The 21681-nt window shown below is 49.0% G+C and overlaps 1 protein-coding gene across 1 annotated transcript; it reads left to right on the top strand.

Annotated features, from left to right (window-relative positions):
- Positions 1-845: 845 nt before the first annotated feature.
- EEF1AKMT3 (EEF1A lysine methyltransferase 3) lies at positions 846-21209 on the top strand. Its single transcript, XM_086962047.1, has 3 exons — positions 846-1222; positions 2941-3052; positions 20628-21209. Exons 1-3 carry the CDS (start codon positions 1076-1078, stop codon positions 21017-21019), a joined length of 651 nt encoding a protein of 216 aa, XP_086818173.1. The 5' UTR covers positions 846-1075; the 3' UTR covers positions 21020-21209.
- Positions 21210-21681: the final 472 nt, after the last annotated feature.

Genomic DNA, 21681 nt, shown 5'->3' with positions numbered 1-21681 from the left:
GTTCATGTGTGGTGCAAACTTAATCTAGGTTGAGTTAATTAAACAAATCATGCAACAGCTCATTAATTGATTAGTTCATGTTATGGGGAATTGAATCCACGAGTCAGAATAAAATATTTTCTGATGCCCGCTTCATCACAGTCACTACAGCCCGAGAGATCTGACAACAACACGGATCATCACGCCAGGGCACCAGAGCAACTGAGCCGCCCGAGAAGAAAAGCTAAGAGGCCAGCACGACTCATCGAAGAGATATAAGAGACAGTAAGACTTTGTACAAAAGGGGGAGGTGTCATATCGTTATGCCTGACCTCTGTCCAGGGACAGGGCAGGCGAGTAGGAAGGGGCGGGGGAAACAGGAAACGGGAAACAGGAACCGGAACTAGGGAAGTTGAAGTTAGTTGAATGCTGGTAGCAGGGTAATAAAGAAGTGTGACCCTGAAGCTCCGACTCCTGTGTCTTCTTATGCAAGGGGGCGTGCGACACCCCATTTTAATTCTATGCTTTTTTCATTGCTTTTTTTTACCTTTACCCTTTAATCTTTCGCTCGTTTTGATATTATTTTTCCCCTTATTTGAACCCATGCCAGTTTTTATTCTCTTTCCCTCATGTTATTTTGTTACGGTTCGATATGCTTCAGCAATAGTTTCTTTGATTTCACAATGTTTATTAACTTAATTGCTATTGCCATTACGATTCATTCTATTTATTTCTGTCTGTCTCTCTTCGTGCAAAAGTTTCAGGTGATTTATCGCCAGAGCCGAGTTTGTCATTCTGTTGAATCGTGTATCACCTAACTAAGCCCGAGCGGTGATCAGCTGCTTCTGTCTGAACCTGCCCGGGCTGAGTTTCGAAGGAGCAGGGGATACAGGATACCGTGGCGATACCACATATTACACAACACCGGAACTGCTCTACGTTTACTCCATGAGAAGAGCACATTCAGAACATTTGGCAGACCCAACACTCTGAGATCCGCTGCTTCTGCCTGTTTGTGTAGGGGCGGGGCCTGTTTTCAGACGGCAGCGGGACACGTATTCAATGGGATCGTTGATAAACGTAAACAGCGCCAGGCATGGAGGAGGTGTTTCCGCGGGAAGAGGTCGGCCTCTTCTCCGAGTCCTACAGCGACGAGAGCCGGTTTCAGTACTGCGGTCGGGAGCTGAGGATTACCCAGAACTACGGGGCCCGCCTGGGGGTGGCGGCTCCGGTCTGGGAGGCGGTGAGGGCTGAGAGGGAATGGAGGTGTGCACGGACGCTGGTGCAAAGTGAGCGTGGCGCCAGTGCAAAGGGGTGCATCTGCAGCGGACGTGCAGCGTTCGGGGAAAAGTGCCCACGGGATTTTTTTTATTTATTTATTTATTTAATGCGATTTTCTATAGCGCGGACATTACCCGAAGGTGTGAGCGCTTTACATAAGAACCAGTTGCGATACATAAGGACTTAGTTGCATAAAAGATACAAACAGAAAAAAATTGCAAATGTAAAAGTTGTAGAGTCACACTAGGAAGAGATGTAATATAGTGCATTATATAATTTATAGGGAAGCAGTTCCGTGCGTACGTGAATCGGAATTTGGAGTGTGCTTGCGTTTCGTTAGCTCAGGTGCTGAAAGCAGGTCTTAGCAACTATGAAAATCTTGTCAAAGAGAAACATTTAGGCAAGTGTTATTCGTTACGTTTAGCTGTCGAACTGCGTGCAGCATTTAGCTCGATCGTGATCTGTTGCACAATAGTGAAGATGCGATGCAACTTCTCGGTGCAGCAGGTGTTGTAGAGGTATTTGAGAAGATAGTAGATCGCCTTTTACCAAGTTGCTACCATTTATTAACTTATAATTGTAAGTAAAAGGCGTGTTTGGGATTGGTGCATTTTTATTTACTTTTAACGTGTATGTTGCAAATGCTCCGAAAAAGTTACAAATATTACAGATCCAGGTCTACTGAATATCTTTTTTTAATTTTATTTAATAAAGTATGCATTAAACACTACATTCGAGTTTTGTGTGTGACACGTAAACATTAGCCCCACTACGCACCGGAAACGATCTTGGTACAATGCTTGCAGTACAAGCAGCTCGCCGACGGATGGCGACATTGTATCATTGCATTAACTGCGCCGTTTAGTTTCATTGTAATTTGTTTACTGCTGCCAGACATGGGCGGGGAAGCTTGTGTTGACCTATTTTCACATACTCGACCTTTTTTCTGTAGAGTACATCATACACGTGTAGGAGACTGGTCGGAGGCTACCTCCAGGTATATATGTATTAATATTGAACACCGATGAGCACAAGCTTGGAGGGTTTATTAGATCTAGACTAAGCACATCAGTCAGGACATCACACGAGATGTGTTCAATCCAATGCATGGGCGCTACCGTGGGAGGGTTTGGTTGGGAGTTCTATTATTACCAACAGAAGGGTTGTCTGGTAACTGGTATTGTTGAATGGATAAAGACATGCTGTTTCTGCTCTCCCTGCGTTCCAACTGGGATCTTGCATTGTACAGTGCCACTGTCGATTGGAACGTAAGGACTGACAGACTTTGCCTGTATTGGGGCCTTTTTATCCTGAACACAGTCCCCTTTTTTTGTTCCTACAAATGTTAGGGGGTTGCTTGGCCGTATCCTATTATTGTTTGCCGTATTATAACGTGTGCTATAACATATCCTGTATGTAATTGGAAAATGTCAATAAATACATTTTAATAAAAAAAACAGATGGGCACCAAGCGCGAGGCACTCTACGGAAGATCTAAACTTAGAATGCATTAATAAAACTTAGTGGGTTGTTTTCCTGTTCTCTTCATGTAAACTGATGGTCAGTGTTTGAAATTTAGCGGGGTAACACAGCTTCCATCTGGTGTTAGAATTCTAGAAAAAAAATGCCAGTCCTGAAAAGGCTTCTCCATCACTAACTCTTGACTGGTTTTTGTTGCAGGCTATCGCTCTCTGTGACTACTTTGAGGAGCAGAAGTTTGATTTCCGGGGGAAAAAGGTCATTGAACTGGGAGCTGGAACCGGCATTGTGGGAATCTTGGCGATTTTATTAGGTAATGTAAACCACTTCTTTCCTAGCGTGGAACAACAGAAGGACGCTGTTTTTAAGAGATCAGCCTGTACTTTTCTTCATTTAAAATGTATTATTATTTTTTTTTTCAATATTGGAGACTCAGCACAAACTATGGCCCAGAAAGAACCGGTTACAAATTAGAATTACACACATCATATCTCATCTCAAGCCTTTGAAACTGACTACATGAAGATCGTAAAATATTTCAATAAAACCAGCCTCTTGGCAACATCTGATGTACACACTCAAAATTCCACTCTTCTACTCCTAATTTGCACCACCCTACCCGTATTCCTTATTATTTTACCTCTTAGGATTCCATAAGGCGGAGGTAGACTGATGATCTAATTTTGCCCACAACTACAGACTTTCTCTCAAATTGTGTATTCTGTCTTTGTCAGGGTCTCCGCTGGACCCACTTGCTCCCAAATACTGGAAGGTATTGGTCGATCAGTTAACCGTCCCTCTTCTGACTGTTCTCAAATATTTATTGCAAACAGCTAGTTCCAGCAGGCTGTAATAAGCCCATATCCTACCTCTGCTAAAGATAGCCACATCCTATCCCACTTACCTAAGTATTTACCGACTTTAATGACTCCTGCTGTTTTCAGGTAAAATTCAGGAAAAATATGTTAACAAGAATATCAGCACAACTGGATGATCATTCGCTTTTGGACAAGGCGCAATGCTGCTTCTGGCCGTGACATGGGACTGAGGTGGCCATGACCACAGTGGTGGTTGGCAGTGGACATGGGTCTTTGGGTAGCACTGGTGCTGCTGGTCCTGTCCTCAACTTTTGACACTGTCAGTCCTTATGTCCAGGTTGGCAGAGATGGGAGTTAAAAGGCTGGCCTTAACATGGCGCAAATCATACTTATAGGGCAGGTTACAGGCAATACACCTACCACTGTATCGTTCTGTTTTTAAACCAGTCAATCGTAGTACCTCTGGGTTCTGCCCTGAGCCCCACGTTTTTCGGTGCTTATGAGATCACTAGCCCTTCTGATAAGATCACATGCCTTAATCTTAGCTACTAATGCAGCAGGCACCCAATTAACCCTTATTTTTTGATCACACCACCCCAAGAGTCCAAATTTCCTTTCATAAGATTTCATAATTGCTAGGGTGTCAATTTACCCAAATGTAATATCACAATTGCATGAACTCAATACAATTGTTTATAAAAAGAAATAAATAGCACAAAATCTGAAATCACGTTCTTCCGTGTAGGAAAACCTAGGCAATTTTTGCCCAGTGGTGTTTGGCCCTTGGTGGGCAATTCTGCCCCAGTTGTATCACCCTCTGTTCAGAACCTGGGGCTGCAAATGGATTGAAATGTCTCGCTTGTGTCCCATGTTAACATATTGTCCACCTCCTGCTTTTCTCTGATGGCACTCTTGCATAAAATTCGGTCTCTACTTTCCACTCGCTGGCACCTGGTAATAGTGCATAGTGGCATACTGAGTAGACCGGACTACGGAACGTCCTATCCTGGGAGCCCATCTTTACCTTATTAACCAACTATCCAGGATTCAGTCCACTGCAGCAAAGTTAGCCTTGTCCTTACCACGTGGAGCCCCACTGCAGCAGCATTGGCTGGTTTCTAGTAGCTCTTGTTCACAGGCGTATCGTGTTTAAGGCTTTATGCATGGCTCACAGGGCTTTTTTTCAGGCTGCCCAAACAAATTATAACACTATGCTCCTCATAGACTCCTCTGGCCCCCTAATGGTAACTTGCCTAATATAACTCGGTTTAACAAATCACAGACTGGTGGGCGAGCTGTTCAAGTTGCTCAGCTCCAGCATAGTCAGCCCCTCATCCTTAGGTCTACCATCATTCATCTTGATTTTAGGAATCGGCTAAAAATCTGGCTTGGCAATAAGTAATTCGTTCCCTTTTTTACATTTGATTAATTGATTAAGGTGTAAGTGTACTGGAAGGTAGCAGATACTTTTTCTTTGGAGATTAGTGTCTTGATCTGGGGTGAAAAAATGATGCCGCCTAGGACTTTCAGATTTAAAATTAATGACACAGTGCCTTCTCCCCTGCCCTTCCTTCCGTTGTCTGTGCCATCTCCTCCCTGCCCTTCCTTCTGTTGTCTGTGCCTTCTCCTCCCTGCCCTTCCTTCCGTTGTCTGTGCCTTCTCCTCCCCGCCCTTCCTTCCGTTGTCTGTGCCTTCTCCTCCCCGCCCTTCCTTCCGTTGTCTGTGCCTTCTCCTCCGCGCCCTTCCTTCTGTGTTGTGTGCCTTCTCCTCCCCGCCCTTCCTTCCGTGTTGTGTGCCCTCTCCTCCCCGCCCTTCCTTCCGTTGTCTGTGCCCTCTCCTCCCCGCCCTTCCTTCCGTTGTCTGTGCCCTCTCCTCCCCGCCCTTCCTTCCGTTGTCTGTGCCCTCTCCTCCCCGCCCTTCCTTCCGTTGTCTGTGCCCTCTCCTCCCCGCCCTTCCTTCCGTTGTCTGTGCCTTCTCCTCCCCGCCCTTCCTTCCGTTGTCTGTGCCTTCTCCTCCCCGCCCTTCCTTCCGTTGTCTGTGCCTTCTCCTCCCCGCCCTTCCTTCCGTTGTCTGTGCTTTCTCCTCCCCGCCCTTCCTTCAGTTGTCTGTGCTTTCTCCTCCCCGCTCTTCCTTCCGTTGTCTGTGCCTTCTCCTCCCCGCCCTTCCTTCCGTTGTCTGTGCCTTCTCCTCCCGCCCTCCCTCCCGTTGTCTGCTATCTCCCTCCCCACCCTCCACCCCGTTGTCTGTGCCTTCTCCCTCCCTGCCCGCCCGTTGTCCGTGATGCCTACCATTTGCAATGCAATATGTCTAGCGTAAATTTGAGAGCTGTTGCATTGCAAATGCTTGTTTTTCTGTGTACTCTATTATTTGGAGACATTATAAATTTCAACCTCCCTAAATTTCTTCATAATTTTGTCTTTTTTGCATAATATTTTTTCCGCACATAGACATGTGGCGGGCATAATAATTCCTATTTGTAAAGCGCAAACATGTCACCCCCTTAAGGGTTTCAAGGTGCTGGGGGCAGTCAGGGGCGATTAATTGAGCTATTGCCCAGAGTCACATGCTGAGCTGGTGCCGGGGATCGAACTGTGAACCCAGCGCCCCGGAGTCAGCCGCTCTGGCCGCTGCACCACACATCTCCCAGGCATGAATATTAAATGTTTTATTTACCAAATTGAAAATTGTGACTCTAAACGTGTTAGTGTGTTACTTTTGTTCAACTTTTCGACCTGAGTGTCCAGCTTTTTTTTTTTTTTCTGTGTATTTTTTCGATTTGGGGCAGGGGTGAGGGGGTGGTCTTGATTTCACAGAAGGACCATTTGTTGCCTGGAACAACTTTCAGTGGGAGAAATGAGAGATGACAACAGAAAATAAAGCAAAAAGACTTACACTGTGGTAACTGGGAGAAAAAAAATACTGACGGAAGAACAACATGTGAGGACATCAAGCCAAATTAAAACACTAAGGAGCATATTTACAAGCTCATATCGCAACCACAGTGCCACTTTTCACGACGTTGTAGTGGAGATATGGGCTTTTCCTTATTTCCAAGGCAGCGTTAAGCCACTTAGCGCTGCCTTTTAAATAAGGCACCTTTTCGCATTATACTTCGCGTGAAAGGGGAGGGCAATGGGTGTTGTGGTGGGTGTTCCGCTGCAACACCCATTGATTTTGACGCTGCCCCATATTTACACGGGTGGCACAAATATGCGACAGGGACAAAATTAAGACCAAAGAAAACCTGGTCTTACCCTTACTCAATGAGCAGAACATTTTACTTTCTCCTTATTTTTGCTGTTTCCATGTGTGCTGTTGATTGTTTATGTGCAGGATGGTGTCCATTCCTGCACATAAACAATCATAAAAAAAAGACATTTTGCTACTTCTATATGTGCTGAATTAAGCAGCATACATAGAAATTACATTTAAAGATTGTTTATGTGCAGGAAGGGACCTTCCTGCACATAAACAATTTTCCCCTGAAACACAGACACTCTTGCACTATGGTGCAAGGGTGCCTGCAATGGTGCTAGGCTGCTAAATTTAGCGCAGGCGCAGCAGGAAACGTAGGGCTGCACCATATTGTTGTAAATATGGTGCAGCCCTGCGTTCTAGAAGTGATGGAGTGCGGCGTTAAGCCAAGGAGGCTCCACCGCTTCTATTGCAAATATGCCCCTACATTTAGAGACTGGATTGGCCTGGTATTTCTCTTGTTTATGAATTTGACTTGCTACAGAGCTCATTGGTAATGAGAGGAGGGAAAATGTGCCAAAGGTGGTTCAGTGAGTTAAGCAATCTACACTTACACCTACTGTAATCTGTAGGTTCCAAACAAACATTTGGGAAGGGCTAATTGTCCCTTTTAGTATTTATGTAGGGTAGATTGAGCATCATTAAAGTGGGAAATAATAACACATCATTTAAAGTCGTAAAGGTAGAAGAACTGTGGGTACAGGATATAAAAAATATATACATTATGTGCAGACAGGAAAACACAATTTGGGGTATTATTGGAGAGAGCTGCATGGCAAACTACATCATCAGTGGGACTAAGAATGTGTTCTTAACAAAATAAATTCTAGCCCGCCAGAAACTTTAAAGAAACAAGACCACCATCTCAGAAGAGTTTGTCTTCCGGCATCCATCCTCGCCATCCACATTTATGAATCCAGTATTTTGCCCTTTCATTTACTATGTTTAATTCACGTAGGCAGCAAATTGGCTGACAGAGTTTAGCATTCGCTTCTGGTGTCTGCTTCTGACACGGCCAATAAAGCCTTGCCAGGTCAGTCAAATTAATCAGTGTTAGGTGCGACTACTCACCCGTGAGGGTCTCAAGGCGGTGGGGATTTGGAGGGACTGCAGGGCTTTATGGGTGCTAAGGTTTAGTCGAAGAGCCAGGTTTTGAGATCCTTCCTGAATTTCGTCAGCGACGGGAATACCCAGAGGAGGACAGGCAAACTAAGGGCAATCGATTGAGTTGTAACAACACCTAAGAAAATATGTAGACTTGCAAGAAATAAATAACATGTATGGTAGCATACCAGAAGAACGCTATCGGCATCCGACACAGCAGTGAGGAGAGGGTCCAACTGACCTCAAACTGGACCCTCTCGTGTGTAGTTTTAGAAATTCTATGTTGTTGTTCACTCATGACTTAACATAGCATACAAGTGTACATTTTCCGGCACATATAACGTTATAACAGCATATTGTACCTGGGTGTCTTTGGAAGTTGTATAGATACTTCTTTAGGAATGTTAGGAACATGACAACCTTTCAGCATTCTCGCTGTATTTGAATAGGTGTTTGTTGACTGGGACAGTCGGCGAATGATTAATACAGCTGTTGGGATGCTGGTTGTTGGGCCCGCTCCATTGGATTTATTCATCTGCAAAAAAGGTCTTTATTTACTCGTTATCCCACGACATATTGGCAAAAAAGAAGAGCGTCTCTCCACGCACAATGAGCCCATTGATCGGGAGCCAGCCTTCATGGCAGTGATACCCTGGGATAAGGAATAACCCACAAGACATTTTCAAGAGATAAATGAACATTCCTGACTGATTTTGTAAAGTATTTAGGACACATCATTACTTCTGATGGTATTGAATCTAAAGAGGATCTCATCAAGGTATTGAGGGAGGTGTCCTGCCCAAAAAACATGGATGAGTTCTTCTCATTCATAGGATTGTGGAACTACGATTTAAGATTCGTGGAATACTATAGCACTGTCATGGAAACACTAAAGAGATTGTTGAGGAAAAATGAAAAGTTTTGGGGGGAAACTAAGGAACAAAATGTGTTCTTAAAGTTCAAGAATTTTTTTTCTGAAGTACCGGCTTTGAAAACTTTAATCAGTGGTCATGAATATATTATTATAGCTGATGCCAGTGCTGTGGCATTGGGTGCCGTTTTTTGCCAGAAAATTGGTACTGAGCACACTATTGCCTTTGCCTGCGGAGTACTATCTAAGGTGGAAAGGAAGTATAGTACTATCGAAAGGGAGGCCTTGGCATGTGCATTTTCAATTGAAAAGTTTAAAACTTAAGCGTGGGGAACTCATTTTACTCTTTGCATATCTCACAAATCATTGTTATCCGCTGAGCAAGCAAGGGTTGTCTGCTGCATCTTCGAGGTTAATACAAGTGCTGTCTAAATTACAAGTATACAAGTTTAACGTCAGATTTGCTGTGGAAATGGTAAACAAGTTTTTCGAAGAGGGCATACACACTCTCACTTATGGTTAAAATGTGCAAGATTTTATAAGAAGCAAAATCTGGGCATTTCCTAGTGTTACAGGTGTTGCTCCCTTTACCATATTAAGGGGTAGGAACAGTATTGGTTCCTGGATGGTTGATGGACATATCCTCTTTTGTACAGAAGGAAGGAAAGCAGAAACAAGATGCTTGTAATCTTGAGAAAGTTAGAGCTAATGTTAAAGTTGCTCAAGATAAGATTAAAAGTTATTTTGGGGGCGTGGCTTGAGGCATCAAGATGGCGGTCGCACTCTAAGAGTGCTCCGGACCCCCTCCGTCATCCGCCTTCAATCTGCCCGACTACAGCTGCCATTGGACCCTGTACACACCCGCTGCGGCTCCCTGGCTGACTTCCCTGCTCCGGTTTTCTTCTGTGGGGCTGCCCGGTCCCTCTGTGCTCCAACAGGCCGCCATCCTTCCTGCGGCCTGGCGCGCCTAAGATGGCGGCCCTCGTTCATGGGTCTGCAGACTCTGCCCGGCAGCCCTGAAGCGCTGTGTGCCCCTGCTTTATGTGACTGCCCTGCTGTGGTGGACCGGGTGACGTCTGGAGCCCGGAGCGGTGGTGGACAGCCCGCTCCTGGAGGTGGCGCCCTGGGGACAACGGGAGACGGATGTGGCTTGTGTGCCCTGCGTGTGGTCTCCAGCGCGGGAGGCGACCTGGACCCCTGCCGGCGACGGTGACCCGGTGAGTGGGGCCTCTATTTGTTGTGATTGCGGACGGTGGGGTTGGGCTTCCCTCCGGCCTTCATCAAATCCTTCTCCCGCCCCGGGTGGAGTAAGCTCCTCGCTGGCCCGAGGCGTTGTTGCAGCGGACCCCCCAGGAGAATGAGGCCTCGGCTCCTGATTGACTCCCAGATTGGGAGGCTTCGGGGTGGTGTCCCCGCCTACGCTAGCCTGGACTGACTCCCGTGCTGCCCGCTCTGTATTGGAGGCTGGCCCCTGCCCCCCTCTGTGGACCTTCGCTGGCGGGCGTGTGGCATCTGGCCGTCCTCGGCCCTAGACACGCTGGGATTGATGGGCGCCCTGTCCTGGGCGACATGTGGCGCTGCTGGTCACCCGAGGCGCTGCTGCCGCTGTGACCCGCGGTAGCTGCGCCGCGGCCGGTGTAAGGGGGTGTGTCGCCCACCACGTTGGGTGGCGGGCCGTGCCGCGCTGCCCCCCACCCCGTCTGCCTGTTGGTGCGGCCGGGAGGACGGTCACGGTGACTGGGCGCTGGGGCGGACATTCCCTTGCTTTGGTGTGGCGCTTGTCACTCTGCTTTGGAGGGTGGTGGACGGCTGGGGCCCACGATTTGCCCTCTGCGGCCTGGCTGATCTCATGCCTTCCCCGGGAGGCTGTTGCTGACCTGCTGCCTGGGACTGGAGGCCTTATGTGGACTGAGGTAAATCCTGCACGTCCCACCCAACACATGTGTGAGACTTTCGCTGTGTTCCCTCTTGTCTGCTGCTGGGTGCCTTGGAAACGCGGTGCCGGGGTGTGCGGTGCTGCTTGCTTCTTTGGATACGTGGGGCAGTTGGCCCGTGACTGTCTTGCAGTTCCTGGGGGCGGGCCACTGGAACCTCTGCGCAGCGTGGCTCTCCCGTTACCGGAGCTGCGTGGTGTACCGACTTTCATGGCCACGGGGGCTCCCAGACGTGCCCCGGGCTTGCTTTTGGGAGGGCCTGTACCTCCCCGCTGTCTACGGGCCAGGTGCTGCGCTGGGGTTGGTGTGGGGGTGCATCGGCCATCGTGTCGGTTGGCACACACGCGCCTGCCCCGCCTCTTTTATTCTTCAGGGACATGGGCAGGAACCGCAACACTCAGACCCCCATCCCCCCCCCCCCCCACCCAAACAAGGATGGACCAATTCACCAAGTCAGACCGAGACCCAGTGGCCAGGCCCCCGCCTGCCCCTGGGACCACCGAGGTAGATCTCTCCACCATCCTGCAGGCGATAAGCGCGTCCCAGGCCTCGGTGGAAAGCAAGATCGGGGAAGTGAGGATGGACGTGGCCCTAATTCAGCAAGACCTCCGAAATGCCACGAAGTGTATCGCGGAAACGGAGTCGCGTATCTCCACGGTGGAGGACGACGTGGGAGCCCTCAAATCCCAGGTGGCCTGCCTTCAGATGCAGACCTCAGAGTTACACCGCAGGTCCGAAGATGCCAAAAAAGGGCACGGAGAAACAACCTGCGCCTCCTGGGTTTTCCGGAGGGGGGTGGAGAAGGGCCGCACCGACACCTTCATTGAGGCCTGGATCCGCTCCTGGATGCCCAAAGAGAAACTCTCCCCCTGGTTCGCGTTGGAGCTGGCTTACCGTTCTCTTGCTCCTAAACCCCCCCCCCCCCCCAGGAGCCCCGGCCCTGTTCTCACATGCAGTTTGATTCCCTAGTTGTCCTCGCAGTTGACAAGCAGATCACCACTTCACATGCCTTTTCCCCTAGGTCCTGGGCCCGAGTGGGTACCCCCAGGGCTGGAACGGTCCCACGTCTATATCCGCCCTTCCACACATCACTCTTTTAGATGGCGAGCGCCCTCAATAGGCCTATCCATATCCTTTCCTGGAACGTCAATGGCCTCCTTGATCGAATCAAGCGCACGGCTGTCCTTCGCGCAGCCCACCGCCACACGCCGGACATCCTGTTTCTCCAGGAGACGCACCTCCTGGGTACACAATGCAATTTCCTAGCCCAATATGGGTTTGACAGGGTCTGGCATTCTGGATTTGCTCGGGGTTCCCGAGGGGTGGCTATCCTATTAGAAAAGGGTTTCCCTTTGCCCTGACTAGAGCAGAGACCGATGAACAGGGCCGATATGTGGCCGTTTCAGGAACGATTGAGGGACGCCCCATGAACCTCCTCTGCACTTATAGTCTACCTGCGCTACTGCCCTCAACCCTTCGGCATCTTACGCAGGTCTTCTCCTCCTTTCCGCAGGGCCTCACAGTGGTCGGGGGGGGTTTTAACGCCGTCCTGCAACCCCTGCGTGATGCGACGGGGAACCCATCTCGCCTCCGTGAGGGCCTTCTCGAGTTGGTCTCTGGCCCTGGGCCTTTGTGACATATGGAGGGTCTGGAACCCTCTTATGGAACAATTCACCCACACGTTGGCGGCCCATCATACCCACTCCGTATAGATCTCCTCTTGCTGCCTGCCACGGACTGCCAACTGGTCTCTGGGACCGCGATCCTGCCCAGGGGGATCTCGGATCACTTGCCCGTCTCCCTCCGTCTTGGGTCCTCCTCTGCGGGTCCGTGGGCGACTTGGCGGTTGAAAGCCTGGTTTCTGCAGGACTCCAAGATCGTCAAATCACTTGGGCAGGAACTGCGTCACTACTATTCCACTTATATGGGCTCGGTTCCCTTACCGGGGACACTGTGGGAGGCCGGCATGGCTGTTGTCCGGGGGTTGGCCAGAGGACTGGTCTCCGCGCAACAGGTGGAGCAGACAGCCCAAATTGTATGGCTGGAAGTTCAGGCAGCACAGCTGGAAAGAACCCAGCTGGCGAACGGTCGTGGGGGCCCCTCTCGGCAATTGGCAGTGGTCTGCGAGGAGATTCGCCGGATCTCATTGTAATCCGTGAAAATTCTCTGGCGTTCGGTGTCGCGTATCTACGGGTGGGGTTACAAAAATGGCAAGCTCCTACACAATCTAGTGTCCTATCCCACGATCAACCGCATTATCCCTGAGATCCGCTCGGCTACCGGGGAAATCTTCAGCTATAGCACAAACTTTTGCTGATAACTACGCGACCTTATACGCTACTCTCCCTCCTGGCGCTCTGCTGGCGGAGTGGCTGGAGAGGACCGGTGCCCGGCTGCCGTGTCTCCCTCAGGAGACTGCGGAGGCGTTGGACCACCCCTTCACCCCAGAGGAAATTCGAGGCAATATCACTTTTGCACCCCGGTAAGACGCCTGGTCCGGACGGTTACCCCCAGGAGCACTACGCGACCTTTCGCGAGATCCTGGTTCCCCACTTAGTGGAACTCTTCAACCATGTGGCGGAGGCTGGATCCTTCCCACCTGAATCTGACATGTCCACCATAGTGGACATTCCAAAAACGCAGCCGCCCTCCCTGGACTGTGCGGACTATTGCCCAATCTCGCTGATTAACACGGAGCTCAAGATCTTCGCTACTGTCATAGCCCAGGCACACAGACCCCTTCTACAGGACTTGGTCCACCCCGACCAATGCAGGTTCATGCCGGCCAGGGGTTCTCGTCACTGCATCCGTCGCCTCCACTGGGCTATGGCCCACCGTGGTCGCCTAACCCCGTATCTGGCGTTGCTGTTCATTGATTTTGAGAAGGCCTTTGATACGGTGGACTAGACGTACCTTGAGGATGTGCTGGAGAGGATGGCCTTCCCTTCCGCCACCTGGTCAGGGTCCTTTATACCAACCCCAGAGCCCATGTTCTCATCAACGGCGAGCTTTCTGAGACATTCCCAATCCAGGGGCACGCGACAGGGGTGCCTGCTCTCACCCCTCTTGTTCGCGCTGGTGATGGAGCCCCTGGCAGCGCTCATCCGGCATACTCCACTCATCAGAGGTTGGGCCTGGGACTCGAGCCAGGTTGACAAGATAGCCCTTTATGCGGACAACGTCCTGCTTTATCTGGCGGACCCAGACAGTTCTGGGACCAGATGCCTGGAGGTCCTCTCTGCTTTTGAACGGGTCTCCGGACTCCGGCTCAACCCGGCAAAATCAACTTTGGTCCCTTTACATTCCTCCCGGGCCTGCTTTGACTGGCAGACAAATATTCCCATACGGAGGCAATCGTTCAAATACCTGAGCGTCTGGATCACCCTTTTGCCAGAGCTTGAATGGGCTTTGAATGTCGCGCCTTTGGTTACCCGGATGAAGTCCGACCTCAAGAGATGGCAGGCCCTTCCCCTTTAATCTCCTGGGTAGGAGTGCGCTCTTTAAAATGATGATTCTCCTCCGCTTCCTTTACATTTTGCAGATCACCATCCACCTCCCAGGGAGTTGGTTCCGGGTACTGGACGGCGTCCTTACCCGGTTTCTCTGGTCAGAAGGCCTCGTCTATCCCTGGCGCATTGTCGTATCCCCCCCCTTTGAAGGAGGCGTGCGAGTGACCAATCTCCACCTCTCCTACTTGGCCATGAGGCTTATCATGATTCGTGACTGGTTTTCGGGCGGCTGCTCCGACCCGGCATACCGAGTGGAACTTGTCATGACGGACTTCGCGCAAATCAAGTCCTTCCCATACGCTAGCCCGGTGCCACAGGCCCTACCCCCTGTCACGAGAACGGTGCTCATGGCTTGGCGCACACCCCTGCACTATGTGCGGAGGAACCATAAGCTCACTCGACAAACACCGCTCTGGAGCTGGGCCTGGCTATGTGAGGTCTCGTCCCTACAGGGGTTACGCCGCTGGGATCTTGTCGGAATCTCGTTGCTTGGAGACGTATGGGTGGGAAACCACATTTGATCCTTTGCTGACCTGCAACAGTGAAGTGCCCTTAACCTCTTTTCCATAGTTCAGCCTGCTGAGGCTCAGGTGATGAGGGGGAATCTGGGGAGGGGAGAGGTGTCCCGCATATACCGGTCGCTAGTTAACAATGGACCCTCATCCCTAGACCGGCTCAGGGCTTGATGGTAGGGAAGGTTGGGCTCCCTAGAGGAGGCAGACTGGCGAGATCTCCTTATGGTGCCCAAAACCCTGACCACGTCCTCAAAGTTGCACCTGGTGCAACTTTATTACTTGCATGTAGTCCACCTCACTCCGCTGCGCCTATTCCGGGCCCGTATGAGATCATTCCCAGCATGTACGTGCTGTAACGCTGCGCCATCTGACTTCTATCACATGGTATGGCAATGCCTGGCTTTAGCACAGTTTTGGAGAGGGGTTGAACTTGAACTTGAACTTACGCAGGCCCTGGGATGGGAGGTTCCCTATGACCCGAGACGTATGCTGCTGGGGTGTTCGACGGCCTAGATGGCTCCAGGGCAGAGAAGCTCTTTCTGGGGACGGCTGTTGCGGTGGCAAAAAGAGATATTGCGGAGCTTTGGTCCCAAGCTAAGGCGCCGACGGTGCAGAAGAGGAGGAGGGGAGTGGACTGATGTGGGATGCAGGAGGAGTCTCTCTTCGAGGCCCGGGCTGTCCGGAGTTATTTGGAAAAGTGTGGGGTAAATTGTTTAATCTGCTGCCACTGTGATCATCTGTCTAATTTTATGTATCTGCAATGAATATTTGATCTGCAGTACCCGACTTGGCCGGGTAGCCTGTGTACAACGCCATGCTCCTCTCAATTATGATTAACCTGCTGCCAATGATTTTTTTTGTGCTTTGAAAATCCAATAAAGTTGATTATTAAAAAAAAAAGTTATTTTGATGGAAAACATTGTAAAGGGAGAAGCTAAGAGTAGGGTGTTGGTTTCTGCTTAAGAACATGAGACCTACGAAGTCCAAAGCTGGGTTTTCGTTCAATGGTCCTTTTCAAGTTGTTAAGGTGGCACAGTCTTCTGTCAAATTAGCCTCTGGTGGGCTATTAGGAACTTGGTTGCGCTTGATGATTTTCAAAAGTCAGTCATGACTAAGAGGATGTTGAAACATGATGATACTTTGATGTTTCCTGTATTGTATAACACATTGTATGATATTCCTGCGCTATTGCATGGACAATCTCTAAGTGTGATGCAGAACCCTGCATCCAATGCTGCTATTGTGTATGAAAGTGTTGATAATGGGGAACACGCTGTTGCAAGGAGTGGTCAGGCCTCCAAGAAATCAAGCATTCTACAGGTGTATTGCATGTACTAACTGGAGTGACATGTATGCTGTACTTATTCTATATTTTATTGCCATTGTTATATTATATTGTTTTTCTCTCGTCTGTGCTCTTTTTGCGTTATCTGTTCAAGGGGGGGGGAGGTGCTGTATCTGGGGTTCTTTGGATGTGCTTTAATTACCAGTTTAGGAATGTTAGGAACATGATGACCTTCCAGCATCCCTGCACCATTCGAATAAAGAGTTCCTTGACTGACAGTTGGCGTACTAGTGTCTGAGCTGTTGGGACGCTGGTTGGTGGGCTTGCTAAATTGGATTTACTAATCTGCAAGTAAAGTGATTATTTGCTCTTCAACCGACTCGTGGGCTGTTCCTTACCCCACGATGCAGCACTTGGAAAGGGCGATTTAGAAAAGGGGGTGGTGATGAACAGAGTGTCTGAGTTAAACAGGCCACTCTTACCCAGTCCAAAGATCAGGGCTTGATCCATCACCGTTATTTATCTCACTGCCCCATCCCAGCTCAGAACCTGGCTATATGCAAATCAGTCTGTCCCTGGCCCAGTGCATCATGGGAACAGGGCAGACTAAACTACCAAGCCAATTCTTCACCAGAAAGGAGACAAGCTACCGGGGACCGGTTTCTGGCATTTCAGCCTTCTTCGGCCCGGCTTGCTTGAATCCTGATGGAGCAGTGAGAAAGGGACTCATGTCTGAGTATACCCTGCCACACCTATAGTGGCCAAAAACGATTTAGAAAAGGGGGTGGTGATGAACAGAGTGTCTGAGTTAAACAGACCACTCTTACCCAGTCCAAAGATCAGGGCTTGATCCATCACCGTTATTTATCTCACTGCCCCATCCCAGCTCAGAACCTGGCTATATGCAAATCAGTCTGTCCCTGGCCCAGTGCATCATGGGAACAGGGCAGACTAAACTACCAAGCCAATTCTTCACCAGAAAGGAGACAAGCTACCGGGGACCGGTTTCTGGCATTTCAGCCTTCTTCGGCCCGGCTTGCTTGAATCCTGATGGAGCAGTGAGAAAGGGACTCATGTCTGAGTATACCCTGCCACACCTATAGTGGCCAAAAACGATTTAGAAAAGGGGGTGGTGATGAACAGAGTGTCTGAGTTAAACAGACCACTCTTACCCAGTCCAAAGATCAGGGCTTGATCCATCACCGTTATTTATCTCACTGCCCCATCCCAGCTCAGAACCTGGCTATATGCAAATCAGTCTGTCCCTGGCCCAGTGCATCATGGGAACAGGGCAGACTAAACTACCAAGCCAATTCTTCACCAGAAAGGAGACAAGCTACCGGGGACCGGTTTCTGGCATTTCAGCCTTCTTCGGCCCGGCTTGCTTGAATCCTGATGGAGCAGTGAGAAAGGGACTCATGTCTGAGTATACCCTGCCACACCTATAGTGGCCAAAAACGATTTAGAAAAGGGGGTGGTGATGAACAGAGTGTCTGAGTTAAACAGACCACTCTTACCCAGTCCAAAGATCAGGGCTTGATCCATCACCGTTATTTATCTCACTGCCCCATCCCAGCTCAGAACCTGGCTATATGCAAATCAGTCTGTCCCTGGCCCAGTGCATCATGGGAACAGGGCAGACTAAACTACCAAGCCAATTCTTCACCAGAAAGGAGACAAGCTACCGGGGACCGGTTTCTGGCATTTCAGCCTTCTTCGGCCCGGCTTGCTTGAATCCTGATGGAGCAGTGAGAAAGGGACTCATGTCTGAGTATACCCTGCCACACCTATAGTGGCCAAAAACGATTTAGAAAAGGGGGTGGTGATGAACAGAGTGTCTGAGTTAAACAGACCACTCTTACCCAGTCCAAAGATCAGGGCTTGATCCATCACCGTTATTTATCTCACTGCCCCATCCCAGCTCAGAACCTGGCTATATGCAAATCAGTCTGTCCCTGGCCCAGTGCATCATGGGAACAGGGCAGACTAAACTACCAAGCCAATTCTTCACCAGAAAGGAGACAAGCTACCGGGGACCGGTTTCTGGCATTTCAGCCTTCTTCGGCCCGGCTTGCTTGAATCCTGATGGAGCAGTGAGAAAGGGACTCATGTCTGAGTATACCCTGCCACACCTATAGTGGCCAAAAACGATTTAGAAAAGGGGGTGGTGATGAACAGAGTGTCTGAGTTAAACAGACCACTCTTACCCAGTCCAAAGATCAGGGCTTGATCCATCACCGTTATTTATCTCACTGCCCCATCCCAGCTCAGAACCTGGCTATATGCAAATCAGTCTGTCCCTGGCCCAGTGCATCATGGGAACAGGGCAGACTAAACTACCAAGCCAATTCTTCACCAGAAAGGAGACAAGCTACCGGGGACCGGTTTCTGGCATTTCAGCCTTCTTCGGCCCGGCTTGCTTGAATCCTGATGGAGCAGTGAGAAAGAGACTCATGTCTGAGTATACCCTGCCACACCTATAGTGGCCAAAAACGATTTAGAAAAGGGGGTGGTGATGAACAGAGTGTCTGAGTTAAACAGACCAGCAGTGAGCTAAAAAACGGTGTTGGATCTAGCCCTGATCTTTTGACTGGGTGAGAGCTTTCTGCTTAATTCAGAGACTCTGTCCCTCACCACCCCTTTTTGTAAATATTTTTGTCCACCCTAAGCGTGGAAGGGTATTCTCAGATGTGAGACCCTTGCTCATTGCACCATCAGGATTCAAGCAAACCGGGCCGAAGACGGCTGTAATGCCAGAAACCGGTCCCCGGGAGCTTGTTTCCTTCCCAGTGTAAGAATTGGCTTCTGTAGTTTGGTTTGTCCTGTTCCCATCATGCACTGGGACAGGAACAGACTAATTTGCATACAGTCAGGTTCTGAAACTGGGATGGTGCAGTGAGCTAAAAAACGGTGTTGGTTCTAGCCCTGATCTTTTGACTGGGTGAGAGCTTTCTGCTTAATTCAGAGACTCTGTCCCTCACCACCCCTTTTTGTAAATATTTTTGTCCACCCTAAGCGTGGAAGGGTATTCTCAGATGTGAAACCCTTGCTCATTGCACCATCAGGATTCAAGCAAACCGGGCCGAAGACGGCTGTAATGCCAGAAACCGGTCCCCGGGAGCTTGTTTCCTTCCCAGTGTAAGAATTGGCTTCTGTAGTTTGGTTTGTCCTGTTCCCATCATGCACTGGGACAGGAACAGACTAATTTGCATACAGTCAGGTTCTGAAACTGGGATGGTGCAGTGAGCTAAAAAACGGTGTTGGATCTAGCCCTGATCTTTTGACTGGGTGAGAGCTTTCTGCTTAATTCAGAGACTCTGTCCCTCACCACCCATTTTTGTCCACCCTAAGCGTGGAAGGGTATTCTCAGATGTCAGACCCTTGCTCATTGCACCATCAGGATTCAAGCAAACCGGGCCGAAGACGGCTGTAATGCCAGAAACCGGTCCCCGGGAGCTTGTTTCCTTCCCAGTGTAAGAATTGGCTTCTGTAGTTTGGTTTGTCCTGTTCCCATCATGCACTGGGACAGGAACAGACTAATTTGTATACAGTCAGGTTCTGAAACTGGGATGGTGCAGTGAGCTAAAAAACGGTGTTGGATCTAGCCCTGATCTTTTGACTGGGTGAGAGCTTTCGGCTTAATTCAGAGACTCTGTCCCTCACCACCCCTTTTTGTAAATATTTTTGTCCACCCTTAGCGTGGAAGGGTATTCTCAGATGTGAGACCCTTGCTCATTGCACCATCAGGATTCAAGCAAACCGGGCCGAAGACGGCTGTAATGCCAGAAACCGGTCCCCGGGAGCTTGTTTCCTTCCCAGTGTAAGAATTGGCTTCTGTAGTTTGGTTTGTCCTGTTCCCATCATGCACTGGGACAGGAACAGACTAATTTGCATACAGTCAGGTTCTGAAACTGGGATGGTGCAGTGAGCTAAAAAACGGTGTTGGATCTAGCCCTGATCTTTTGACTGGGTGAGAGCTTTCTGCTTAATTCAGAGACTCTGTCCCTCACCACCCCTTTTTGTAAATATTTTTGTCCACCCTAAGCGTGGAAGGGTATTCTCAGATGTGAGACCCTTGCTCATTGCACCATCAGGATTCAAGCAAACCGGGCCGAAGACGGCTGTAATGCCAGAAACCGGTCCCCGGGAGCTTGTTTCCTTCCCAGTGTAAGAATTGGCTTCTGTAGTTTGGTTTGTCCTGTTCCCATCATGCACTGGGACAGGAACAGACTAATTTGCATACAGTCAGGTTCTGAAACTGGGATGGTGCAGTGAGCTAAAAAACGGTGTTGGATCTAGCCCTGATCTTTTGACTGGGTGAGAGCTTTCTGCTTAATTCAGAGACTCTGTCCCTCACCACCCCTTTTTGTAAATATGCACTTGGAAAGGGCAGCACCTTTGGTAGGAAGCATCATAGAGAACAAAGATGTTTTTCATTGCTAACCCTCTTTTATATTGCATTGTTTTATTTTTCTAATACGATATTATGTAACAAACTTTCAACTGAACACATGAAACTACATAAAAAAAATATTTCGACACATAACTAAAGTTTCTTAATTTTTTTAACCCTTTCTCTCTTTCATAATCCCATTAGGTGCCAATGTGACGATTACAGACCTTCCCAAGACGTTGAAACAGATACGTCAAAATGTTGCTGCCAATGTGCCGCCGGCATGCTCCGCCAAGACCCAGGTGTGTGCTCTGTGTTGGGGAGAAGACCAAGAAGATTTCCCCAGGGATTATGACCTCATATTGGGAGCTGATATTGTATACCTCCAAGACACGTATCCTGCCCTGCTCAGGACCCTCCAACACCTGTGCAGCTCGCGTGCCGCCATCTACCTGTCCTCCAAGATGCGCCAGGGCCATGGCACGGTGGACTTCTTCCAGCGACTCCTCCCTTTACATTTCAACGTGAAACTGGTCTATAGGAAGGAAGAGGAGGATATCAATATCTACAAAGTCACCCTGAGAGCAGATACCTGAAGCCAAGCACAGACCTTGCCCAGACAGGATTAAAGGTGATGGCTCAATAGATGCTTTGAGAAGCAGAAGCAAATATGCACCCTAAGCACCTCACCCCCCCCCTTTTGTATTTTTCAAATTAGAAGAATGCCCTCTTCATGAAGTCACTGACTTCAAACAGTTAATCAACCATTCCAAAGAAAAGAGAAAAGGATCGTGTTGCTGTATTTTTAATGGATCATGAACTTTTTAAAACTAACCAGGGAATTGACTCATTACTTTATAACAGGGTCATTGAAGAAAATATTTTTTAAAACGTGTTTATGTTAATGATTGACCAATGAACAGCTTCCTTCCACATAAAAGGATGACTTAATATTTTTTATTTTTAGATTCCTTATTTAAAATCGTTTTCAGCACAGAGATGCTTGGCACCTGAAGAATGTGTAAAATTTTCACTTGGAGCCCACATCAAATATGCCCTTCACAGTTTACTTACTGTGTGCTTAGTGTAAAGTGGGTGGCAGTGTGCAAGCCATCTAAATTATCCTTGCAATATATTTTGATCCGGTTAGAGAAAATGTTTTAAGAGTTTTGGAACCTGTTTTAAAATGATATCTGGTCATTCTTGGATTCAGATCCGCTTAGGGTTTCATGTCCCTGGGACGCCATGTTTGCTGTCA

Source organism: Lissotriton vulgaris, chromosome 3_1 (assembly GCF_964263255.1).
Source record: "Lissotriton vulgaris chromosome 3_1, aLisVul1.2, whole genome shotgun sequence".
Lineage (NCBI taxonomy): Eukaryota > Metazoa > Chordata > Amphibia > Caudata > Salamandridae > Lissotriton > Lissotriton vulgaris.
The sequence above is the reverse complement of the archived record's forward strand: the minus strand, read 5'-3'. Positions and strand labels throughout refer to the sequence as shown.